We start from the raw sequence: 23,772 nt of genomic DNA on the forward strand, positions 1-23,772 counted from the left end.
TTTCTGCGCGCAAAAAATAATTCTCACTGCTTCCTAAAAATTACGGATGAACCACTGATGTCACATGGACTATTTTAATGATGTCCTTGCTACGTTCTGGGTCTGGGTACCTTTCAGTTGCATTGCTGTCCATGCGGGGTCAGAAAGCTCTTGGATTTCATTAAAAATCTTTATTTGTGTTTCAAAGATCTTAAAGGTTTAGAACAACATGAGGATTAAATAATTAATGACAGAATTTTCATTTATGGATAAACTATCCCTTTAAGAATCATGAACATGAACTCTCTGCAAACGTAATGTGTCTTTTATTTAATTTTTAAATATCCTTTTAAGATTTTAAGTACACTACAAGTGCACAATCATTGTACTTCTTTTTCACAAGGGTTAAAAGCAGTAAATATCCTTTCTGAGCTCAACACATGTGCTGTACACACCTGATATCTCAGTTTAAGAACAGCCCATGGCACAGTTTCCCGTCTGTCACACCGAATGAAATTATTAGTCAGTGGTACATTAGGTACCATGACGCCAGTGCTTCAATGATGGCCTGTAGCATATACACAGAGTACAACAACATGTGGAGCGTCTGTTTCTAAACTGCATATTCAGCAAGCAGCACATTCACTGCTCTCCTAACAGCTGTTCATCAGCTGTGTCCTCAGCAACAATGAGCACAACACGGCCAACACAAGCACAGCCAGCCCTATGACAGATATAAACCCTCCACGTCCCAAAAGACATACATTACAATGGCCCAAAAACATATTTAGACATTAAAATATCCGAATGTCACTTTATTAGATAATAAAATAACAATAAAATATAATTTCTCAAATCTACAACTACTTTTCTGAGTCATTTTTTTTAATGACTTGTAATCATTTGGCATCCAGGTAATGTTTTCATTGTCATCATTAGGGTCATAATACTTAAGATGTTTCTTGTTTGTTTGTTTTTAAATTGACTAATAAATAATAATAATATCATCCACCCTAAAGTTTAGCAACATTCACGTTATTATTATTTTGTAACACTCCATGAATATTTTCCTGTACTCTTTTTATTGTGATATATGTGCATGCATTTCGACAAATATAAGAAAAAGACTAGGAGAAATTTTAGCTTTATTTCTTTTTTTATGATTTGGAAAGGAAATGCCATTACCCTGAAAAAAAAATACTGTACTATACAGTAGCCTGGAGAACAGAACAATAAACATTTATAATTTACATACAGATCAGTTTGTAGTTGGTTTCAGGCACTTGAAGTCACAGAAGTAACATTACACTTAAACTGCAACATGTAAAGTCTTTGGTACTCCGTTTTTTCAAATAAGGAAAGTAGCAACTGAACTGAACATAGTCTCCAAGATATACTGTTTTTCTTGATTTTGTTTGTTTCTCTTTTTTTTCATAACCTCAACAAAAGCGGTTTCATAACTTAAAAATGTTTCACTTATAAAACATGAATGGGTTACACATACATAGAGTAATGAAGTGCTTTAGACATTTCTCCACCTTCCTCCCAATGACATTCAGTGAAACAGGTTGGTGGCATCCACATTAAGACACAATATCTCACATTTGGTCTCTATCCAATTTTGCACAAAAGCAACAAAAAACAAAAAATCTCATGAAATCATATATTATAATATATATGATTATATTATGACAATATTATGCATAAAGAAAGTTAAGCCTACTTGTAAGACCATTATTTTTTATTTTTTTTGTTTTTCAGCGTGAAATAATTTTAAAGAAATATTTAGTACAAGAATTTTCCAAATCCCAAAATATCTCGTATTTGCTGTAATGTCTTGATCTTCACTTTAATTCTCATAAAAAAATATGAAAGTATAATGAGAATCACAATTGAGAAATGGTCATTTCTTTGCACAAAATATATGTTATTTTTCTGTGAGTTGTGACATCAACATGTTTTAATGAGAATCCCCTTGGAAAGTCTGAGGATTTTAACCAAACATCATCTGAAAACTGTAAATATTCCCCAGCAGTGTTTGTCCTTTTATAGCTCAGCTACAAGGCAGCCATGTCTGATAGGAGTTGTTACAGGCAGAAATGGGCGAATGCACATGTGCTACATAATAGTTGCTGAAGTTGACGTCTCTGACATAGGGTGCCGGTTGGTAGTAACACGTAATATTAGACAGTGCAGGAATCGCGTTCTGTTCGGCCAGCACACGTAGTGCCAGAGAGGAGATGAGCATGAGCGTCTGCCTCCGCTCGTGGCCCATGAGACACACGGTGCTTTCGTCTACCACACGATGGAGAGTCACGAGGCAATCGTACCTTTTGTGCTCCATGCCGTTAAAGTGGTTCTGCAGGTACGCCTCCAACTTCCTCTGCTGCTCATTGATGTCTGGGAAGTCGATGAAGAAGCGTGAGCACATGTAGCGCTGGAGCGTCTTCATCTGCGTCTCAGACACTGGACGGAAACCTCTTACCAGCAGGTGGCAGTATTTCAAGAGCCCGCCACCACGGATCTCTTCCGGGCTGTGCGTAGCGATGATTTTGGCATGTAGGTGTCCCAACGCTTCTTTAAAGTCTCCAAACATGCTCTCTCCAAGCACAGTGGGATGGAAACTCTCGGACATGGGTGTCTCGGAGCAGCGGTCGAAAAGCAGCAGCGAGTCCAAGCCGATCTGAAAAGAGTCCACGCTGAACTCAAACTGCCGTCGCAGGGAATCCACAAATTTTAGCTCCACGTTTTTGCCAGTGTTGTTGGAAAGTGAGATGAGGCTCCAGCGGTCCGTGTCATTGCAAACCTTCACCAGCTTCTGCACATACGCTTCCTTCAGGGTCAGGGCGTTGATGCGGTCCCGGCTCACGCCGGCAGGCAGGAACTCCAGGAGGCTGTCCAGGACCACGTCCTTCACCAGACGGAAGGTCCTGTCATCGGTCAGACTCAGACCAAAGATCAGGTCCAGATCTTTGTAGCCAAGTCCAGTGTCCTGGTGGAGCACATAACTGGCAGCTGAGCCATTCAGCTTCACATCCCGCACCACTACGCCTCGCTCCTCCAGACGAGCACGAACCACCTAAAGGTGAAGGAGACACCGAAAGAGACACTATTAAAGGCCGGGTAGATGATTTGGTTCAGAAACATTGTTTGTTTTGCTGGTTAAAAGTAAGTCTCTTCCCATGCGGAACCTGATTTTACCAAGTGTGAAATGTTCCTGAATCAACATCTATGTTGACACTGGAACAACATTGTGATTAACCAATCAGATTTGAAGAACAAGATTATAGTTTTTGTGAAGTTTGGACTTGCAATCACTGTTTGGTGCTTGTACATCAGTGTCATACATCTATCATTTCCTCTGATTTTAGAGATTATTCATGGTTAAGGATGGGTTTAGGTGTAGGGATAGGGATAGGTTCAAGACACAATTTTGGGATTAAAATGTTGTTAAAGGGTCAACAAATTATGTCAGAAAATCTTCATCCATCCGGTCCGAACATTACAACAGCCTGCCTGTAAAATATGTATTTGCAAACTTCTGCGCACCGTTTCCACAGACATGATACGTCAGCAGTGCGTTCTAGCATGAATGAAAGGTGCTATCATTGTAACATTATGCACTTTTTACTGTAATGTTTTCTCACTGGTGAATGAGACCTGAGATAATCTGACAGTGTTGCATTTAATCCTCCACAAACACCATCTCTCATCGTGTTGCAGGTTAGTCCCTGTTCTGCCTGAGAGCATTTGTGTGTTTTGGAGGAGGTGTGGCTTTGCAGAGCGACTATGCAGGGAAGGTGGGGATCTTGCTTTCAAAAATAACTTGCTATCGCTAGCCATTTTTAAATAACCTTCCCTATCTTTAAGCATGATAACCTTTTTTCTTTGTTCTTTCTTCCTACAACTTTATCAAAAGGGATGGAATGCCATTTGTATTGTGATGACCGTTCAGTCACAAGTCCAAGACCATATTTTACCAAAATCATGAGCAATTGGACACAGTCTTCCCAGCAGGCACAGGATGTCAATATAAAGTCAGGTTGACAATGAACATGATATCAGACAGATGGAGTATTTTGGCTGAGAATGAAAATTGGGTTGATGTCAGTATTCGAAACCAGTTTGAAGTTGACTTTGCATTGGTTTTGGTTACACAACCTAAAAACAACATATAGCAACATCATCTGATGTTGGTATTGGACATCAAATTAATATTGACTTAAGATGCTGAAATGATATTGAATACGTTGTAACCATCTTATGACACTGTATGCCTCCTGGGTTGACTCTGACTCAAACTATGCAGATAATCTGGGGTCTTTGAGGACTAGATTTGTGCTATTGCTTATCTTTGGACCAAAGTACATTTTGTGGTACCTCTTGTGTGACAATGGCACAAAACCAGACTTCATATACCCAGAAATATTTACACTGACTCGGCTGGCCTCGATGCCAATCTTTTATCTGGGATGGCCAAAAATCGAGCAGTGTGTCTCAGGCTAATTCCACAAATCATCACAGGATTCAACAAATCTATTAATAAACCTTTCACATGTATGGGCTGTTGTTTTTCCAATAAAATGTATGTAATTTCTCACTAATTGGTTACTGAAAAAGCAACCCATTCAGTCAAAATATATAAAAATCAATTATGTAAGGGGGAATTTGGGGAATTGTGAATGAAATTCAAGAAGAAAAGGGATTGCGTTGGTTTAACAGACCAGCTACATTAGAAGGAAATGGCAACCTTTCTTTCTGAGGTTCATGCAGTGCAGCACTGTAATTTAAGTAAGCTTCTGCACACTTCTCAGAAACAAACACACACCTCTATCAGACTGAATAAAGGTGAGAACTGAGATGTAAGTCTTCACTAGAGAACGATTCAGTTTTCCCTGGGAAATGACAAGTCACTGCTGGCATTGGCAGCTTTCTTGCTTTTCTGTCTTTAATCTGTACATCTTTCTCTCAAACACACACAAAGCCAAGATGGCCTCCAAAGAGACTCCAAAGCCAGCTGACATCAGCTAATGAACAACTTTTAAAACAATTGACATTCTCAGTGATTAGAGAGATATAGCTATAAAATAAATGGGGCGTTATATCAGACTGAGTGTGACCCACATATTTAACCAAACCAGCAGTGCATCCAAGAGCACTGAAGAAATGGAGAATCTCCACTCAACTTGACAAGACGTGATTTAGCCTGTGTCAAAGACCTAGAAAATTGAGAATCTGTGAAACTCTTTACTCTAGTTCTCTAGTCTATTTCTAGTCTATTGGCCAGCCAGAGTAGAAGAGACTTAAGTGGATCCGATGGGGAAAACATCACCGCCATGATGCTAGGGGTGTGTGAGGTGCTTGTGAAAGCATTGATATGAGGTTTCTGAAGTAATACAAGTGGCTTTTCAGAGCATTGCTATTGATATGCAGTGACTAAGGTGTTAATGTGCATTGCTATATATTGTTTGTACCACTTTTTCCTTTGTCTCTGATTTATGAATGTGGGCTTATGTATTGTCTACCCATCACACCACATGATAGTGGTTGACCTATTTGTCTGCAGAGTTACATAATCCCAGCAGTGTCTGTAGCTTTCACCAACTAAATGGCAAACTTTTCATTTCATCAGCAGATATCTTTTGACAACCAGTATAAAAAACAACCAGGTGAAAAATCTGAGTTAAAAAAACAAACTACAAGACGCTGGAAAAGCACTCAATTTGAAGAACAACACAGTGCTCCAGAATAAATGTTGGTTTTCCGTTTTTATAGCAAAAGTCGGGACATAAAATGAAGCTTTCAGATCTGTTTCCACAAATGGAATTATACATTTGAATGACCATAAAAAAGAACTGCCGGGAAACCATTTTTCCAGCATGGAGAACTAGTTAATTACAGTGGTAACCTTACACTTTCAGACAGATGGCTAACTAAAATAGGGACATTTTTTTATTTTTTATTTTATTTTATGATTACGATTTATCGTGTATTGGCAGGATGCACCAACTATTTAGTTTACAGACACATTCTCAGTATACACTGGTTGTTTATTAACATGTATAAAACGAGTATATTGGCTGTTTATTAGTCATTATAAAGCACATATTAATGCCTTATTCTGCATGACCATATTTTAGATCCCTTGATCCATCTCATACCTAAATCTACCAACTACTTCACTAATAATAAGCAGCCAAGTATGAGTTTATACAGGAAAAAAAAGTCATAGTTAATAGTTAGATAATAGAGAACTTGTCCCTGAAATAAAGAGCACTCATACAAAAGGCATGTTAACTAACAGCGCACAAATACACACACACACACACTGAGAGAGAGAGAAATAAATAGAGAGGGGATGGGGGATGGGGGATGGGGGTGGGGTGCGTTCACTTTAAAAATACAACCAAATGAATGCAAAATCTTGAGAAGTGCTCTTTAAAATTAACTGCTTAAAAAACACTGATTGCTGAACCTCTATCAAGCCAGTGATGACAAAAATAGTGCACATTTATTGTGATTACAATATCTTTATAATATATCTTCATTGAGTTCACCAGGGATTCATCAAGTTATGTTTCTTCATAACAAAAAAATAAAAAATAAAAAATAGGATTACTGAGACTATGTCATTGTTATTTATAAGAAATGGAATCTCATTTGTGATCTGTACAATTAAGACCACATTAAAAAAAAAAAAAAACATTAAGCATTACTACAAAATCCATGTATGACCATTTACAGTGCATCAGAGGTGTCCAATCCTGTCTCTAGGACCTGTCTACACCTTCACTAATCGGATAGCTATCTGATTTATTAAAATGTATCCATTTACACTTGGCCGCATAAAAGTGTCATCGCAAAATGGATATAAATCCAATCTCCAATTGCTGCTTTATATTTAAATTTAATGGAGCTCACATCACCGAAATCAAAAGATAAGATTTTATTAATGATCAGCTCAATATTTCAATATCAAACCCGCAATAGGAGAGCGCACGGCATCAGCACTGGAAAGATAAGTTAGTCACACTACTTTCAATGAAGATGATTGTGTGTTGAACATCTGAGTCTTATTTCAGTTTGCACTAACCAAAGAGATCTGGTTTTCCGTACAAGGTAATACCTCAAGGCTACTTCCTTTGATCCTATGTGAAAGATTTGTAAAAAGGCACAAATGCACTGGTCTGACTGTAGCTGACAAAGCCTTGGTGACAAGAAAACTCACGTCCTGTTTGGTTTTCCAACCTAGCTAAAAACGGTCCTCTGCTTTATTTGTGGGATGACTACGAGGCAGATTTCCACACTGCATTTTACAGGTTTAGGCTGGGGAACAGGCCAGCAGAACAGCATCATTGCCCCCCGGACACCCACACCCACTGTGAGCACAGTGGACTGCCAAATGTAAAGGGATGAATGAACCACTTACGAGTCTCTGACACTGGCCCAGGCTCAGGAGATGAGTCAGTGAATCCACTGTACTAGAATAGACTCTGAAGAGTTTTACCCGTTAAATCTTTCCCAAAAATTCACTTAATGGAATCTCTGAAATTCTAGCTATTGGCCATGGCCATGTGGATAATCCTAGGTGTTATATGAAGCTTGGATAAAGCTTTAAGCACTTACTCATATACGTAACTTCCATTACACTGTTGGATCATGTTGAAGTTAAATTTGCTCTTGAAGTGGGTTTACTTAATGTAGTGTTAACGAAAGTTATGTCCATTGTAATGTTCGAAGCAGGTGTCATAACAAATGGCAGTAGCCCGAAAAGATTTTAAAACGAGTGGTTTATTTGTAAATTCACAATGTGGAAATAAAAGACAGAAGACAAAGAGTGCAGCTCTGAAAAGAGGCTGAGAGGTCTACATTTGACGGAAAGTCTTACAGGTTTGGAACAACATGAGTAAATGCTGACAAAACTTATACTAGCTTTTAGATACTTGAATTTCTTTGAACTTAATTTCTCTGGAGGCCAATATTACAACAATATTTATTTTAAAAAAAGATGCATTTTACACTAAAATGAGGTTAGACAGGCTGTGTTGATTAGCTCCCCCTGCAGGTAAGGGTGTATGGTGTAATCTAGTGGTCTCAAACTCAATTCCTGGAGGGCCACAGCTCTGCACAGTTTAGCTCCAACTCCAATCAAACACACCTGATCCAGCTAATCAAGGTCTTCGGGATCACTAGATACTTCCAAGCAGGTGTGATTTGGAGCTGGTTGCTTGGAGCGGTGACCCTCCAGGAATTGAGTTTGAGACCAATGGTGTAATCTAGACCTCACACTGATTCCAGCCCCTGGTTTTAACCAGGATTACGTGACGTGCTGGAGGGATGTATTTCTTTAAGACATTCATTCACATACTTAGAAAAGCACCTGTTCTAAGACAGGAACAATGGGAATGGCTTAGATGTGGAGTCGGTGTATCCTTTCAGATAAAAAAAAAAAAAAAAAAAAGTAATCCTGAGGATTTAGTTTACACTCTGGCCAAACAGAAAGATTTACCAGGCTCTTCTTTACAACATGGATGCCATGTCAGCACTGGCCCACAAGTCTACTGTTTCCAACAGGATTAATCCACTGTTAACCTTATGGGCCACAAACAAGCCAACTTTGTCTGCTAAACGGGCCAGTGTAAGCCAAGCAACACTGCAGTAATGATACCACTGAGAAAAATGAAATGGTGCTGTTCTTTCTGCACTTGGTTATAAGGATGGTGAATCCTTTAAAACATCACTAAATACTGATACCAGGAAACAAACCACCTTCTGGTGGGAAAATGTTTGCCTCCTAGTGGTTGTAGATGTGTTATATTGCAGACAAAACTACAAAAATACATCAAGCTTTAATCAGATTCCCAGAATGTTACTTAACAGTTGAGATGCACAGGTTTCTGTCACTCTTTCAGGAAACAAAAGAATGTTTTCACTAGTGAGTTGTGGCCACCTGTGTTTTTCTAATTACTCATCAGAATAAGTTGAGCAATTTCAACTTTTCATATGGGTTTAATTTAAAGTCAGTTTAATATAAATTAAGTTGAAATGCCTGTAGTTTTTAAGTTGAAATAATAGGTGGAGTTGTATTCAGTGTAAAGGATTCTGTGTAAAAATGAACTAATCACTGGACTTGATTCAAATCTTTGAAATATATTAGAAATAAGAGTAACAAAGATAATTGATAGAGTTTTTCAGGCAGTTGCAAGCAAACTACATAGTCATGAGCAGAATTTTGTCTTCCGTCTGGGAAATAATCTGTACTTATTACGTTTGGATGGACAGTAATTCTGTGAATGTAATTGGATGGAAAGTAATAAAGGTGTTTTAAGTACAGAATATTCAGAGTTTTGAAAAAAAAAACCTGTCAGATAAACCTGCCACTAAACAACAACAATGGTTGCTTTATATGTCAGTCAGGCGGTCTCATCCTGTCTAAATAGGCAGTTCTGACCAGCCTAAACTACAAAGTCAACCAGATTTTAAGCTAAGTCAAGGGTCTGGCTCTGCAAGACTACAGTTATTAGGTTGTAACCATGAACTGTAGAGTAACTGTAATGACTGTTCATCGTGTAAATGAACTACTGGCCTTACTGAGAGAGTCTTACTCTTATTTATAATAAAAGCGGATAGTTTTCATAAAGACTAAATTAAAAACTTAATTAAAGATGGGATACTGCAAGACCTAAAACCTTCTGGACATGTATGTGTTTCTCACATTAGATACAACCAGATGTTAGAGTAATGAGCACATTCGTTGGAAAGGTCGGTGATGTCAGCAAAGAGTGGCCTAATTTCGAATAACCCATTTAATACGGCGGGGTAAAAAATACTATATATATATATATATATATATATATATATATATATATATATATATATATATATATATATATATATCTTGTTTTACTGATAATTGTGTGAAATGGCTTTCCTGCAACAATGAGGCTGCAGTAAAACAAGCTAAATGAAGGGAAATACTACATTCCTTTAAAAAAAATATATATATTATAATAATAAGCAGACCCAGAGGCTTTTTAATTAGTCACACAAAATAAGTATACGTTTTAAACATTTATCTCTGCTAATAAAAATGATCTGTGATCTAAACTTCATTCTAGTTGTTGTTGCTTTTTTAGTTATAATTAAAAAATGAATCTGTTGAGTGTATATTGGTGTATGGAATAATTTCATAAATAATCAGAAGAGTCTCCCTGGATGTTAAATAGATTAAAGGGAGAGAAATGCAGAAATGAATGAACACCTGCTGATATCTGCTGGAATCCAGCTCGGAAGAAAAACTGCCACATACACCTTTTCCAGTAAGACTGCAAAAGTCATGACTGACTGCAAAAGAATGTATCTATTACAGTAAAATAATCATGAAATAAAATGATCTTCTTGGCTACTCGTTGAGAAACTGACAGATTATACTGAAATGTAAAATGAAGACGAGATGCTTAAATAGAGACTTTCACTTGAAAAAAAAACTACCACAGAACTTTAAACACTAGTATGTTAAAAAATGTTAACAACATCTTATAGTGTAACAAATTGTGCATCAAGATGTCAATGCATAAACATGAGTCAATTATCATAACATTAATACATCTTTACTGAAACGAGATGAACAGGCCTACTATCATTTCCCTTCGGTTGATAATGGCAGATTAATCATCCAGTTATTTCCTGAATGACAGTGAACTGTTCATGACACCGGAGAAAAAGCATGGATTAACAAGTCATTTCTCATAAACAATGATCCTTATGTAAATATGATTTCATAAATCCAATCCTGCTCTAGATGGATGAGGTTAAAACTTTATAAAATAGCCAATAAACTCATACCCATGACCACACATTCAGTTTTGTCACTTGGCAACAATAAACAGCCTATAGTTCCAACAATAAACAATATTACTTGGATTTTCTTTGTTTATTTATTTATTTATTTTTTCATTCTGGTGCTATACAGAAATAATATTAGAATCCTATCTGTTTCATAACCATAACAGTATGAACTGGGAAAGATAACTTTTTCAAATCTTAGATCAAGAATTACAGCAGCTGATTATTATGAATAATATTCCTACGTTTTAATAATAATAGTGACTAACACCAATTTGCTGTGGCCTTATAAAATAATCTTTTTTTTTTTTTTTTTTACAAAATAAATTGTCATCGTAACAGTGCTAGTTTATAATGCCTTTTTTTGTTTTGTGTCTGAGAGAATTAATTAGAATCCTTCAGGAATGTTCCAAATTATTGTAACACTTAGAATTGGAATTCTATCCACATTTCTTACTGCGTTCCATTTTTAACATAGAAAACCCCATACAGTAGCGATTTCAACCGAGGTTTCGTCGGCTAGGCTACTGGTTGATGTGAGCCTGAGATCCTGTACCTGCACGATATGCCGTGGCTGAACGGAGAGTGTAGGGAAGTTTCCTCGGCCGTGGATCGGGACACATTCTCCCAGGATGGAGTCCAGACGCTGCACCTGCTCCCACGACAGAACACAGCAGCGCCGGCTCTGCTCCGACTCATCCCCGGAGGACATGGCGAGCTCAGTCCGGTGAAGACTCGCGTCTGCTCGGTGGATGTCAGCTGGATGCCCCGACTATATGATCTCCGCTTATTTCGGTTTAGGAGTAGAACGTCAAATCGGTTTCAAAGCGTGGGTTTTAAAAAAGATTTTATCAAAGCAAAAGAATCCAGATTATTATCGATGCACAAACGAAATGAAGCGTCTCCTACAGTCGCGGTCTGCTCACTCCAGTCTAGCGTTCATTCACTGAGTCTGGGATAAGCCTACAAATACATTTAAACCGGACTCATTTACATACGCCTCTCAATTGGTCCGCTTTATGAATAATTAGAACCTCGATAAGAACGGAATTCCATGTGCCCGCCCCCCACACGTATACGTCATATTCCCGGCTGCACTCACTGGCTGTGGGAGGAGCGTACGGTTGTGTGGCAGCATGTGTTCGGTTTGTTGTAAACAAGAACCAGGATTCTCAAAGGCTAGTTAGTTTATTACACAGCTAGTTCAATAGTACATTCAACCCTTAAGCGTTTGACTAACAATAGGTTTTGCCTAAATATATACACTCCCATGAAGAAAAAAAAGGTTCAAAAGATGTCACTGGGGTGGAACCTTTTCAAAAAAAAATTTTTTTTTTTTTTTTTAACTTATTTACCCCTAAAGGATGCACATAAGTACCTTAAAGGTACATATTAGCACCCAAAGTGTACATATTAGACCTGAGTGGTACATATTTGTACCTGGCTGCTTTTGTACATTTTCCTGAATGTGTAGGTTGTACAGGAATGTATTTCTCTCATTGCTTTATAAGCTGGTTAAATGCCATTTGTCTCTGGTTACTGTGCTATTGTGACACAATATATCAGTTGTTATAATGTTATTACAGCAGCTGTTCTAAAAAGAGTTAAGTAACCTGTTATATATTTTTCATTTGTCCAAAATTTTATACAGTCTAAAGTATTTTGTTTTTCATAGCATGAGAACTCAGCTCAAAAGTAAATGAAACTGAAGAAAAACAATATAATTTATACACATATACTGGAAATCTGATATCTTTTTATGTGACGTTGGAGCAATGCTTTGGGTAGTTTCAAGCAATCCAAACTGAAAATTCTTCATAATAATTTGTATAAACAAAACATTTATTACAAGGGAGTACCATAGAACAACATTCTACAAACATGATGTATGTACAGGAAGGCAGTTTACAGAACAACATATAGACATAAGATGTATAGAGCAATAAAGTGAAGAAAAAAAACATGACATCTTGAATGATCTCAGGAGATAATGAGACAGTTTTACTGCTGTGGTGAAAATTATTTTTGATGTGCACTGTAAAAGCATTTTGTTAGGTAACCAAAACTGTATTGATTAATATATTATGGCTGAATCAACAGCCAAATTAAACACTGAAAGTCATTTTAAGGGTCAGATCAGGAAGAATGACTGCATTTTTTATAACTACAGTGTATTTCCTTGTTGATTTGGCTCCTGAAAGTCTTAAACTTTGAGTCTGGTATTATATTTGATAAGTCCCAAAGGAAGTTTAGGCCTTTTATAACCTGATCAAACAGTAAGGCCTTACCTCTGCAAACATCCTTTATTTTCCCAGGTTCCTTATAGCAAACAGAGAAGGTCCTTAGCTCGAAACGCTGCTTGTATATGACTTTAATCCTGCTTCTATTCCGTCACAGAAATGTGATCTATACCTGCTGGCCATTTAAAAGACGTCATCAAGTCGACCAGCATGTTAAGTGTAAAGTATCATGTGAGGGGGCAGAAACGAAACTCTGGCAGAGAATACAAAACAGAAACCTTTTAGAATGCTCTCATTGTGATGATCTCTGTGTGCTCATGAGGGACAGGTTAAGAAACTGAATAGATGTGACAAATGCTAGACCATCGGGCTGTCAAAACACATTCAGATATACATGACTGATTGATTCTCTATCATTTGTGGTATTTCCCTGCTGTACTGAATCACACAGTTATACAACCTCGTATTTTCAGCGCTAAAAACTTTGTCTTATAGTTTGTGTTGCTTTAACAGAGCTTTTTAAATGCTCACAAATTTTACTATAAATATGTTGGCTGTTGTAGTAGTGCTACTAGCGCTTCCAGACTAGCTGTTGTATCATTTCCAGCAAAACAAAAAACAAAAAAAGATCAGATTTGTTAAAGGTTTAGAAATAAAACTCTTCTGCTCAGTAAGATTGCATTCATAAAAAAAAATTAAAAAATAAATACAAACAAAAGCAGTAAATCTACATTTGAAAGAACTGCTTTCTATCTGAATATATTTTAAAATGTGTTTTCTTTCATGATAAAGCTCTATTACTCCAGCTTTCAGTGTCGCATGGTGCTTCAGAAATCATGCTGATTATTGCTCAAGTAACATTTCTTCTACTTATTATAGCTGGAATACCACGCTGACAAATCAAAGCAAGATTTGAAATTTAATTGACCATAACAAATATGTAAAACACTAAAATAGAAGCTATTTTAAAAATGAGGAGCATATGTTTCCCATCTTTGCAATTCCAGAAAAGTTGGGACATTTTTGGATATGCCATAAAATCATGAATATGTCATTTGTTCATTCTCTGTAACCTTTTATAATTGCGTCTGCATCTGTCACTGATTAAAGTCTGGATGATCCCTTTGGTCTTTGGAAATGAGAACTTGACATCCATTTTCCCCAGAAGCAAGTTGAAATGTGGACTCTGAGTCTTTTTGACTGTCTGAGATGAGCTCTGGTCCAGAGAACCCGGACACATTTATCACTGCATAAAAAATGTGTTTAGTTTTCTCTTTGTGTTACAGTGATTCAGGTTGCATTTCTTGATACAGCGTAAAATTGTGTCAAGTGACAGTGGTTTTCTGAAGTACTCCTGAGCCAATGTGGCTATATTTATCACATGCAGCATGACAGTTTCTTATGTAATGCCATCTGGGGGCTCAAACTAAGGTCAAGCACATTCACCTGAGCTTCCCTGCCTTGCCCTACATTGCAGAGATTTCTCTGGATTCTTTGAATCTTTTCTATAGAGCCTTTGCACCACTTTTATTCCAGAACTAAATGTACAGATACTAAAGTACTGGGATGATTTTGTGTGAACTATTTCCCAGTACCATGTAAAGGGTTGCATTCGCACCGACAATGTATACTAGTGAGTGACGGAAGCTGGTCGACAGCGATCTCATTTGTACGCTACATTCAACAACGTTCACAAAGAACAACGTTAACAACCGGAGGATGGAGGATGCTGTGATCGGAGCTGTGTTTTTGTTGTGTCTCATCAACAGTGTTGGGGAAAGTAACTTTTAAAGAGCCACACAGATGGAAAATCAAAAATTACCTGTATTACAGTGTATGATGTAGCTGACCATCAGTGTAAACAATGTGCAAAGTACTTAAACCAAAAAGTACACGATTTATAAAGTTATTGGCTTCTAAAGTAAGGAGTCGACTCTGAATCGCTAAAACGAGTCGTTATAGATTTCAAATCTTATGCCCATCTCTATGTACGTCACTAGGAACACTTTGCATAATAATCTCCGCCTACCGTCCTGGGAGAAACAAAACTACTCTGACCTGCCCCACCCCCGACACACACACACACACACACACACACACAGACACTCTGTTTGGTGTGAGAGCATCATGTCGAGGAGACAATGTGTTTTTAATTGTAAAGGCAAGTTTGTTTTATTTTCACTGCCAAAGAATGAAGATCAGAAGAACCAATGGCTAAAATTCATTTTCACCACAATAACAGAGCAGTACAACAAATCCCTTTTGTTGTGTTCACGACATTTCACTGATGACTGCTTTTCTAATCTCTGTGAGTACAAGGCGGTATTTTCAAAGCGTTTGGCCATAAAAGAGGGTTCATTACCAACTTTATTTGGACCAACAAGCATCTCAGAATCAAAACGCGAAGTATGATTATGAAGTTATGTGTTTGTTTTCTCCCGAGCGTCTTATCAGTATTTGTGCTGTTTGCAGCCTTTGTCTGCGCTGCTGATCTTCAATTACAAACACGTCATTAAAATGAAGTGTAACAAGTGCTGCTAACAGATATTCTGTGATGAAGTAATCCATATGAAAACAACGCGATGTCGATTTTCACGTCTCCCTTCGTTATATCTAATGTGACCACGCCCCCGCGCTGAACGCGCTATTCAGATTCAAACTGAAGCGCGCGGCTTGAATACGCACACACAGAAGAAAAAGCAGCGAGACTGTTCAAGTTTTTTATTTTACTGTTTGCTTCGCGATGAGAGGAATAAGACATAATTCACCCCAAAAAGATGCTAACGCATTGTTTACCATGAAGTTGTGTGCGGAACAACCAATCAAAACTGACAGTGTCAGTTTCAAAATGTCAGTTGACCAATCAGAACACAGTATGCTACCGAAAGGTGGGGTTTAAGGAAACTGAATCTTTTGAACAGCTTCGCGCGAACCGTTTGGGGATCTCTGAGAATTGAGGTCATTTTAAAATTATATTTTGACAAAATGACAATGTTTTTTTAAACTTGGATGGATTTAAACCTATTGTACAGGACTTATAAATAGTGATAGGAAGCTTAGAATTTTCATCTTACTGGCTCTTTAAAAGTAATTACGTTTGTTATTTCCTTTTCAGTCGGTCACTCTCGACTCCACGTCGGTGACCGACACAAAATGGAATATCACTTTGATAGACCAATCTACTTCGAGTGTAAACTAAATGAGTGTCACGGTTGGTAAACCGTGATCTCGGGTTGTTTACACTTTGTGGTGAATTCTGTGTGTTCCGCGTCTGCACTGATTAGTTGTGGGCGTCTCCGTTAATTGTATCAGCAACAGCTGCCACTCATTACTCATCCACTATATAATGGCTTGTCTCACGTCCTGTGTTTGTGAGATCGTTGTTCTATGTCGCTGTGTTTACCCCCCGTCTGGCTTCAGTGTTGGTTTTCATTTGGATGTCTGTGTTTTCCCAGAACCTCATCCACTCTTCGCACGTTCACTAAGCCACGGACACTTACCTTCGGCTCTATTCCCCGCAGTTCCTGTGCCACTCTCTCCTGCTGCCTCACGCCGTCAACATCCGGATTCCTCACCTTCTCTACACCACTGTCTGGACTTCTCACTGCTACACCATCCTTTCGGAGTATCGCTGTCTCATCATCATTGTCTGTTTATGTACCATCGCCATATCTTCTCATTAAAACCTTTAACTCGCTATTGTTTCCAGACTGTCCTTTCACCAGCCGTCACAACGAGCCAGTGCACATTGGCATGCAATTATTGCATCCAGCTGCCGCTGATCACTGCGTGAGTATAAGAAGGCAGCAGGTGCAAAGCATACCATCTTTGGGCTTCGGAGCCGAGCGTTAGTATCGCTGTGCTCAACTGTGTCTGCTGGGAACTACGAGTTCAGCACTGTAATAATAAAAACTCCATAATCGTTGGGAAGAAGGAGGAGGGAACCGGCGCACAATCAAAATGAAACTTTAATAATTCCAAAAATAAACACAAAACAGCGCATCAGCCCCTCACGGACGACACAAATAAAAATCAAAACACAACTAAAAGCTCAGGCCTGGTCCTCTCTCGTCCTTCACTATCCTTGCTCCAGTTTTATATCCTTACATCTCCTACGTGGGACTCACTCCTTGTTCCCACGTCCCTCGGCCCCGCCCCACTCGTCACATACCTCCATAGGCCGGGGGGTACCCTCGAGACTGTGCTCTACCACCTCCTTCCCCCCCCCCCTCTGGGGGGGACCGCTCACAGGGACGTGCGGGAACCTGGGGGTAGGACAGACGAGCCGAGGGAAAAGGAGATGGAAGGAGGAGCGAAAGAGGGGAGAGAGGGGAGAAAAAAAAACTTGTTCACAGACGCACTGCTGCCCGGCCCTCCACCAACTGGGTGATCTCCTCCGCAGTTCCTGGCAGTGGCACTGGACGGCCGTCGGCGGACGGCACAACACTCCTCCACCGCCCGGTGGACGGCGACGGCTCCTCCGGTTTTGGGCAGCCGGCAGGAGTCCCCCGTTCTCTGCTCCTCCCCATTCAGGCGGACGGCAGCAGGCTCCAGCTCTCTGGCGAACGGCGCCGACTCCTCTGCTCCCTCACGGACGGCAACCGCCCCTCCACATCGCGGGCGGTCGGCAGCGAGCTCGCCCGTCCCCGGCAACTCGCTCCAGCCCACCGCCTCGAGCGTCCATGGCGGCACACTCCTCGCCAGCTCGATGGCACCGCGGATTCACCACAGCGGCGAGGGATCTTCAGCAGCGCGTCCCTCCTTCTCCTGGGCTTCGGCACCACTGTAATAATAAAAACTCCATAATCGTCGGGAAGAAGGCGGCAGGAACCGGCGCACAATCAAAATGAAACTTTAATCATTCTAAAAATAAACACAAAACAGATAAAAATAACACAAATAAAAATCAAAACACAACTAAAAGCCCAGGCCTGGTCCTCTCTCATCCTTCACTATCGTCGCTCCAGTTTTATATCCTTCCATCTCCTACGTGGGACTAGGGACCAGCGGTGGGTCACAGGTTTCGCTGATTTCCCAATCATTCCGCCGGCCTCACTCCTTGTTCCCACGTCCCTCGGCCCCACCCCACTCGCCACAAGTATGATCTCAGAAGCTTTGTGTGTTGGCGAGACGACGCTTCAGCGGCTTTCGTTCTTGTGTGGAGTGGATTGCACACTTCAGGCTGCATTACCCCCTGTCGTGTTGCAAGCGGCCATCTCCCCTGTGCACCTCAGCACTAAAAGAGCATTTCCTAAGAGCAAATTTCCTCTAAAAGAGCTCCACGGGTGCGACTTTATAAAGACAACGGATTTTCCTTATAAGGATGCCGTTTCACCCGTGCGTTTCTGGATGCTGTCGTTACCTGGCACCGGGTGATGGTCATGATCGCTGCCTCACGTGTCTGGGCGTTAAGCACGCTGAGGTGGCTGTGAACCAGGCTCCGCTACCTTCAGGGGGGCAGAGCCCCATTGCTGCTGACTCGTTCTGGCGACAGACAGACGAGAACCACTTCCGGCAGTAGAGTGGCTGGTTTGGCGCCACTACACCCTTCAAAGACCAAGTTATGAACCTGCAAGCGCTGCCCCTGGAGGAGGCAGACCCAGCCTTGGCTTTGCTCTGTCCTGTCCGAGCATTGAGATGCTACGTAGACCGGACACAAAGCTTCAGGACCTCAGACCAGCCCTTTGTCTGTTACGGAGGCCAGCAGAAGGGGAGTGCCGTCTCTAAGCAGAGGATGGCCCACTGGATTGTGGATGCCGTAGCCCTGGCTTATCAGGCTCAGGATGTGCCCTGCCCGTTCAGGTTGTGAGCTCACTCAACTAGAAGTGGTGAATCCTCCTGGGCGCTGGTTCGTGGCTGACAGATATTTGTAGAGCTGCATTCTGGGGGACCCCTAACATGTTTGCTAGGTTCTATAGCCTTAGTGTAGAGCCTGTATCCTCCTGTGTTCTCACCTCAAATGGGTAGTGGCACTGTGAGACCCTGGTTAGTGTCGGCTTGCTTAAACTACTCCAGAGTGTCCGTACTGTAGACCCTGTTGAGATCCTCCATCGGTATAGCCTTAGAGCCTGTGTTTCCCTGGCAGACTTCTGCCTTCCCAAGAGGGTTTTTAATCACCTCAAATTTCTCTGTATACTCCTAAATGGATGCTATATGTGTATTTGCTCCCGAGACCTCCTTCGGGAAGGATGGGGCTTCCGCAGCATCCCTGCTCCAAGCAGAACAGGTATGTTTTCCCATTGCTACTTGGGAAGGGGCAGCACCCATGGCGCTCTGGTAGATCGCATTTTGCGTCGGTCACCGACGTGGCCCCGAGAGTGACCGACTGAAAGGGAATGTCTCGGTTACGTATGGTAACCCTCATTCCCTGAAGGAGGGAACAGAGACATCATGTCCCATCGCCATGGTTGCTGTACCACCACTAAACTGTCGGGTCTCCGGCTCGGCTCCTTAGCAAAAACCTGGTATGCATTGCACCTGCTGCTTTCTTATACTCACGCAGTGATCAGTGGCAGCTAGATGCAATAATTGCATGCCAATGTGCATTGGCTCATTTAATTTACACTCGAAATAGATTGGTTTATCGAAGCGATATCCCATTTTGCATCGGTCACCAACATGGCATCTCCATTCCCTGCTTCAGGGAACAAGGGTTACCAGATAAAGTAAAGTGAAAAAAAAAGTAAAGTGACGTGACATTCAGCCAAGTATGGTGACCCATACTCAGAATTTGTGCTCTGCATTTAACCCATCCGAAGTGCACAAACACAGAGCAGTGAACACACACACACACACTGTGAACACACACCCGGAGCAGTGGGCAGCCATTTACGCTGTGGCGCCCGGGGAGCAGTTGGGGGTTCAATGCCTTGCTCAAGGGCACCTAAGTTGTGGTATTGAAGGTGGATATGTAAACGAGACGTTACTTTTTATGGAAAGTAATGCGTTACGTTACTTTTGCATTACTTTTTCAATCTTGGCAGAGCTTGCTTGTTTGTTTTTAATATAAAAAAGTTATATTCTTTGGTAAATGTAGAAGCACTTTCACAACAAAAGCTAAATGAATAAGTCTCCGGCTGAACAGAAAATAAATTCAGGTCTGTACAATAGAACACAAAAAAAGAAAGTTCAACCCTTCAGCAATAAAAAAAACAAGCACAAATGTTTAGCTAGAGTAGTTTATGCTTATAAGAATGGTTGAATTGGATCATTGAAGATCAGAAGCAAAGACATTGGTTAATAAAATGGGATTAAATACATAAATGATATTTGTGTAATTTTACATGTAATTATTGCAGGTTTGTATCATGTGTATCAAGTCTCTTCTGCTCTCCAAGCCTTTATTTTTTTGATCCACAATACAGCAAAAGCAGTAATATTGTGTAATATTTTTACGATTTAAAATGACTGCTTTCTATTTGAATATATTTTAAAATGTAATTTATTCCTGTGATCAAAGCTGAATTTTCTCCAGTCTTCAGTATCACATGATCTTCAGGAATCATTCTAATATGATGATTTGCTGCTCAAGAAACATTTATTATTATTATTATTATTATTATTATTATTATTATTATTATTATTATTATCATCATCAATATTTAAAACAGTTGAGTACTTTTTCCCCCCAGGATTATTTGATGAATATAAAGATCCAGAGATCAGAATTTATCTGAAATAAAAAGCTTTTGTAACATTATACGCAATACCATTCAAAAGCTTGGAGTCAATACCATTTTTTATTTTTATTTTTTATTGGGGTGGGAGGGGGTTATTGTAGAAATTAATACTTCTATTTAGCAAGGATGCTTTAAACTTACAAAGATATTTATAATGTTACAAAAGATTTCTATTTCAGATAAATGCTGATCTTCTGAACTTTCTGTTCATCAAAGAAACCTGAAAAAATTATATTCAGCTGTTTTCAACATAATAATAATAATAATAATAATAATAATACATGTTTTTTATAGCAGCAAATCAGTTTATTAGAATGGTTTTTTGAAGGATCATGTGACTGGAGTAATGATGCAAAAAATTCAGCCTTGAAATCAAAGGAATAAATTACATTTAAAAATAAAATTATATATATATATATATATATATATATATATATATATATATATATATATGTATATATATATGAACAGTTATTTTAAATAGTAAAAAAATCTTTCAAAAGTACTGTTTTTGCGGTACTTTGGATCAAATACATGCAGGATTGATGAGCAGAAGATACTTCTTTAAAAACAATGTTACTGTTCAAAAATGTTTGACTGGTAGTATATATTATAAATATAATAAAATTGTATATCCAAAAATAAAACATCTAATCACTTACCTTTATTTTGTTTCTTATCCATATTATACACTTACGAAAGGTGATGTTAGGCAGAATGAGGTGTCATTCACCCTGAATCAACAAACAGAACTAACAATTATTGCTAAATGTGTGACTGCATCATATAATAACTTAATTAATAATATTGATAGTTCATCGTCTAGCTGACTACGTCTTGTATTATTATTATTATTATTTTTTTTTTCTAAAATCCTGTCAAATGTGCACAAACTACTAGCTACTACTAAATATTGTAGAAACATAATTTTCTGTAAAGTTGCTTTGTAACGATTTGTTTTGTAAAAAGCGCTATACAAATAAACTTGAATTGAATTGAATTCAGTTAATTTTTATATAGTAATTAAATGGTAAATAAGAAAGTTTCTCTGTCATCTCATTCTATGTGTCAAATATATTTATTTGTATGAATTAATTTTGTAAAAATTGTAATTACATAATATTATTTCTCAAAGCTGAAGTGATTAGACTATCTTTTATTTATTATTTTATTTCATATTTTAACTAATTGCAAGAGCTGAATAATCAATCAAATTGTATTGATTAATCAGCGAAATAATCAACGATTAGTCGATTAATTGTTCTAATAATCGTTAGATTAATCTACTATCAAAATAATCGTTTGTTGCAGCCGAAGTTTTCTCGGTTCTGGTTTACCTAATTAATGCAGCCTAACAATCGTTTTATTGATTTGAATTACAGAAATGTTTTAGTGTATTATGTGTAGACTAAGTTAAAGAGATGGGTCTTTAATCTAGATTTAAACTGCAAGAGTGTGTCTGCCTCTCGAACAATGTAATTCCAGAGTTTAGGCGCTAAATAGGAAAAGGATCTGCCGACCACAGTTGATTTTAATATTCTAGGTATCATCAAATGGCCAGAATTTTGACATTGTAGCAGATATGGAGGACTATAATGCAAAAAAGTTATCTCAAATACTGAGGTGCTAAACCAGTAAGGCTTTATAGGTAATTAGCAAGATTTTTTAATAATTAAATAGTTTAATAGGGAGCCAGTACAGTGTTGACACAACCGGGCTAATATGGTCATACTTCTGGGTTCTAGCTACTGCATATTGAACCAGCTGGAGTATTAAGTTGTGTATTAAGCGTCCAGAAACACCACCCAATAAATCATTACAATAATCTAACCTTGAGGTAATGAACACATGAATAAATGTTTCGTCATTTGCCAATGAGAACCTAGGTCATAATTTAGATATACTTTTGAGATGGAAAAATGTGGTTTTACAAATGCTAGAAATGTGTTTTTTTAAGGAACGGTTGCTATCAAATAGCACACCTAGGTTAACTGATGATGAAGAATTGACAGAGCAGCCATCAAGTCTTAGACACTGAGATTTTTGGTCCCATAATTAACACCTCTGTTTCTTTTCTTTCTTTCTTTCTTTTTTAAGAAGTTAACAGTATGAAAATTACTACTTTCGCTGGGCCGTGAAGAAATATAGAGCTGAGTATCATCAGTATAATAGTGAAAGCTAAGACTAAGAAATTTACTAATAAAATCGTACAAGGGTGCAACTTGTAAAGAATGAAAAGTAACGGCCCTAGTACTGAGCCTTGATGTACTCTATACTGCACTTGTAAGTGGTATGATACCTCTTCATTCACTGCCATGAATTGATTGTGGAAAGATAAGTATGATTTGAACCATACCAGTGCACTTCCTCTAATGACAACATAATTTTCTAGTCTACTCTAAAGAATGTAATCAACTTTAATATTCAGTGAAGACAATTAAACTACTTTTTATTTTATGGGGCGGTGATGGACCTGGATGATGTGTAGGCTGGGCTGGCACAAAAAAAACTTTAAAGCTTTAAAATGTTAATAAAGCAATGTCCATAAAGCAAGGGTAAATGTAATCCATATGAATCAAGAAGTTTAAAAATATACAAAAAACTTCAGATCTGCAAAATGACTAAAAACACTGAATTATTAATTCAGAGTCACTTTGTAAAGGAGCAGTACGCATTTGTGCATATACTTATAGACTATACATGTAATATGTATGCGCATGATGTCACCATTTTCATAAATTACCATTTTTGTAGTTTACACGTTGCGTAAATGAATAGCCAAAACGCATAAAACATTTTCCATTTTTAGTTGATGAGTCTGGTAAATGCCTCAAGTTTTCTGAAAAGGCATGTTTGCTTGATATGGTCAACAGACTTAATTTAGACCTTTTCTGTATGTACATACTGTATAAACATTGATCAATGCACATAGAGCACATCGAATATAGTAAACGAATGCTCAAACATGCTTGCTTGATGCACAGAACCCAATGACATTTGTTCTCTCATGTCATGCAAACCATGGCTGA

The 23,772-nt window shown here is 38.6% G+C and overlaps 1 protein-coding gene across 1 annotated transcript; it reads right to left on the minus strand.

Moving 5' to 3' along the window:
- Positions 1 to 451: 451 nt before the first annotated feature.
- On the minus strand, positions 452 to 11,772 carry LOC127979289 (terminal nucleotidyltransferase 5A-like). Its single transcript, XM_052584641.1, has 2 exons — positions 11,381 to 11,772; positions 452 to 3,058 (listed from the first exon to the last, which is right to left on the minus strand). Exons 1-2 carry the CDS (start codon positions 11,534 to 11,536, stop codon positions 2,033 to 2,035), a joined length of 1,182 nt encoding a protein of 393 aa, XP_052440601.1. The 5' UTR covers positions 11,537 to 11,772; the 3' UTR covers positions 452 to 2,032.
- Positions 11,773 to 23,772: the final 12,000 nt, after the last annotated feature.

This window comes from Carassius gibelio, chromosome B19 (genome assembly GCF_023724105.1).
Source record: "Carassius gibelio isolate Cgi1373 ecotype wild population from Czech Republic chromosome B19, carGib1.2-hapl.c, whole genome shotgun sequence".
Classification (NCBI taxonomy): Eukaryota; Metazoa; Chordata; class Actinopteri; order Cypriniformes; family Cyprinidae; genus Carassius; species Carassius gibelio.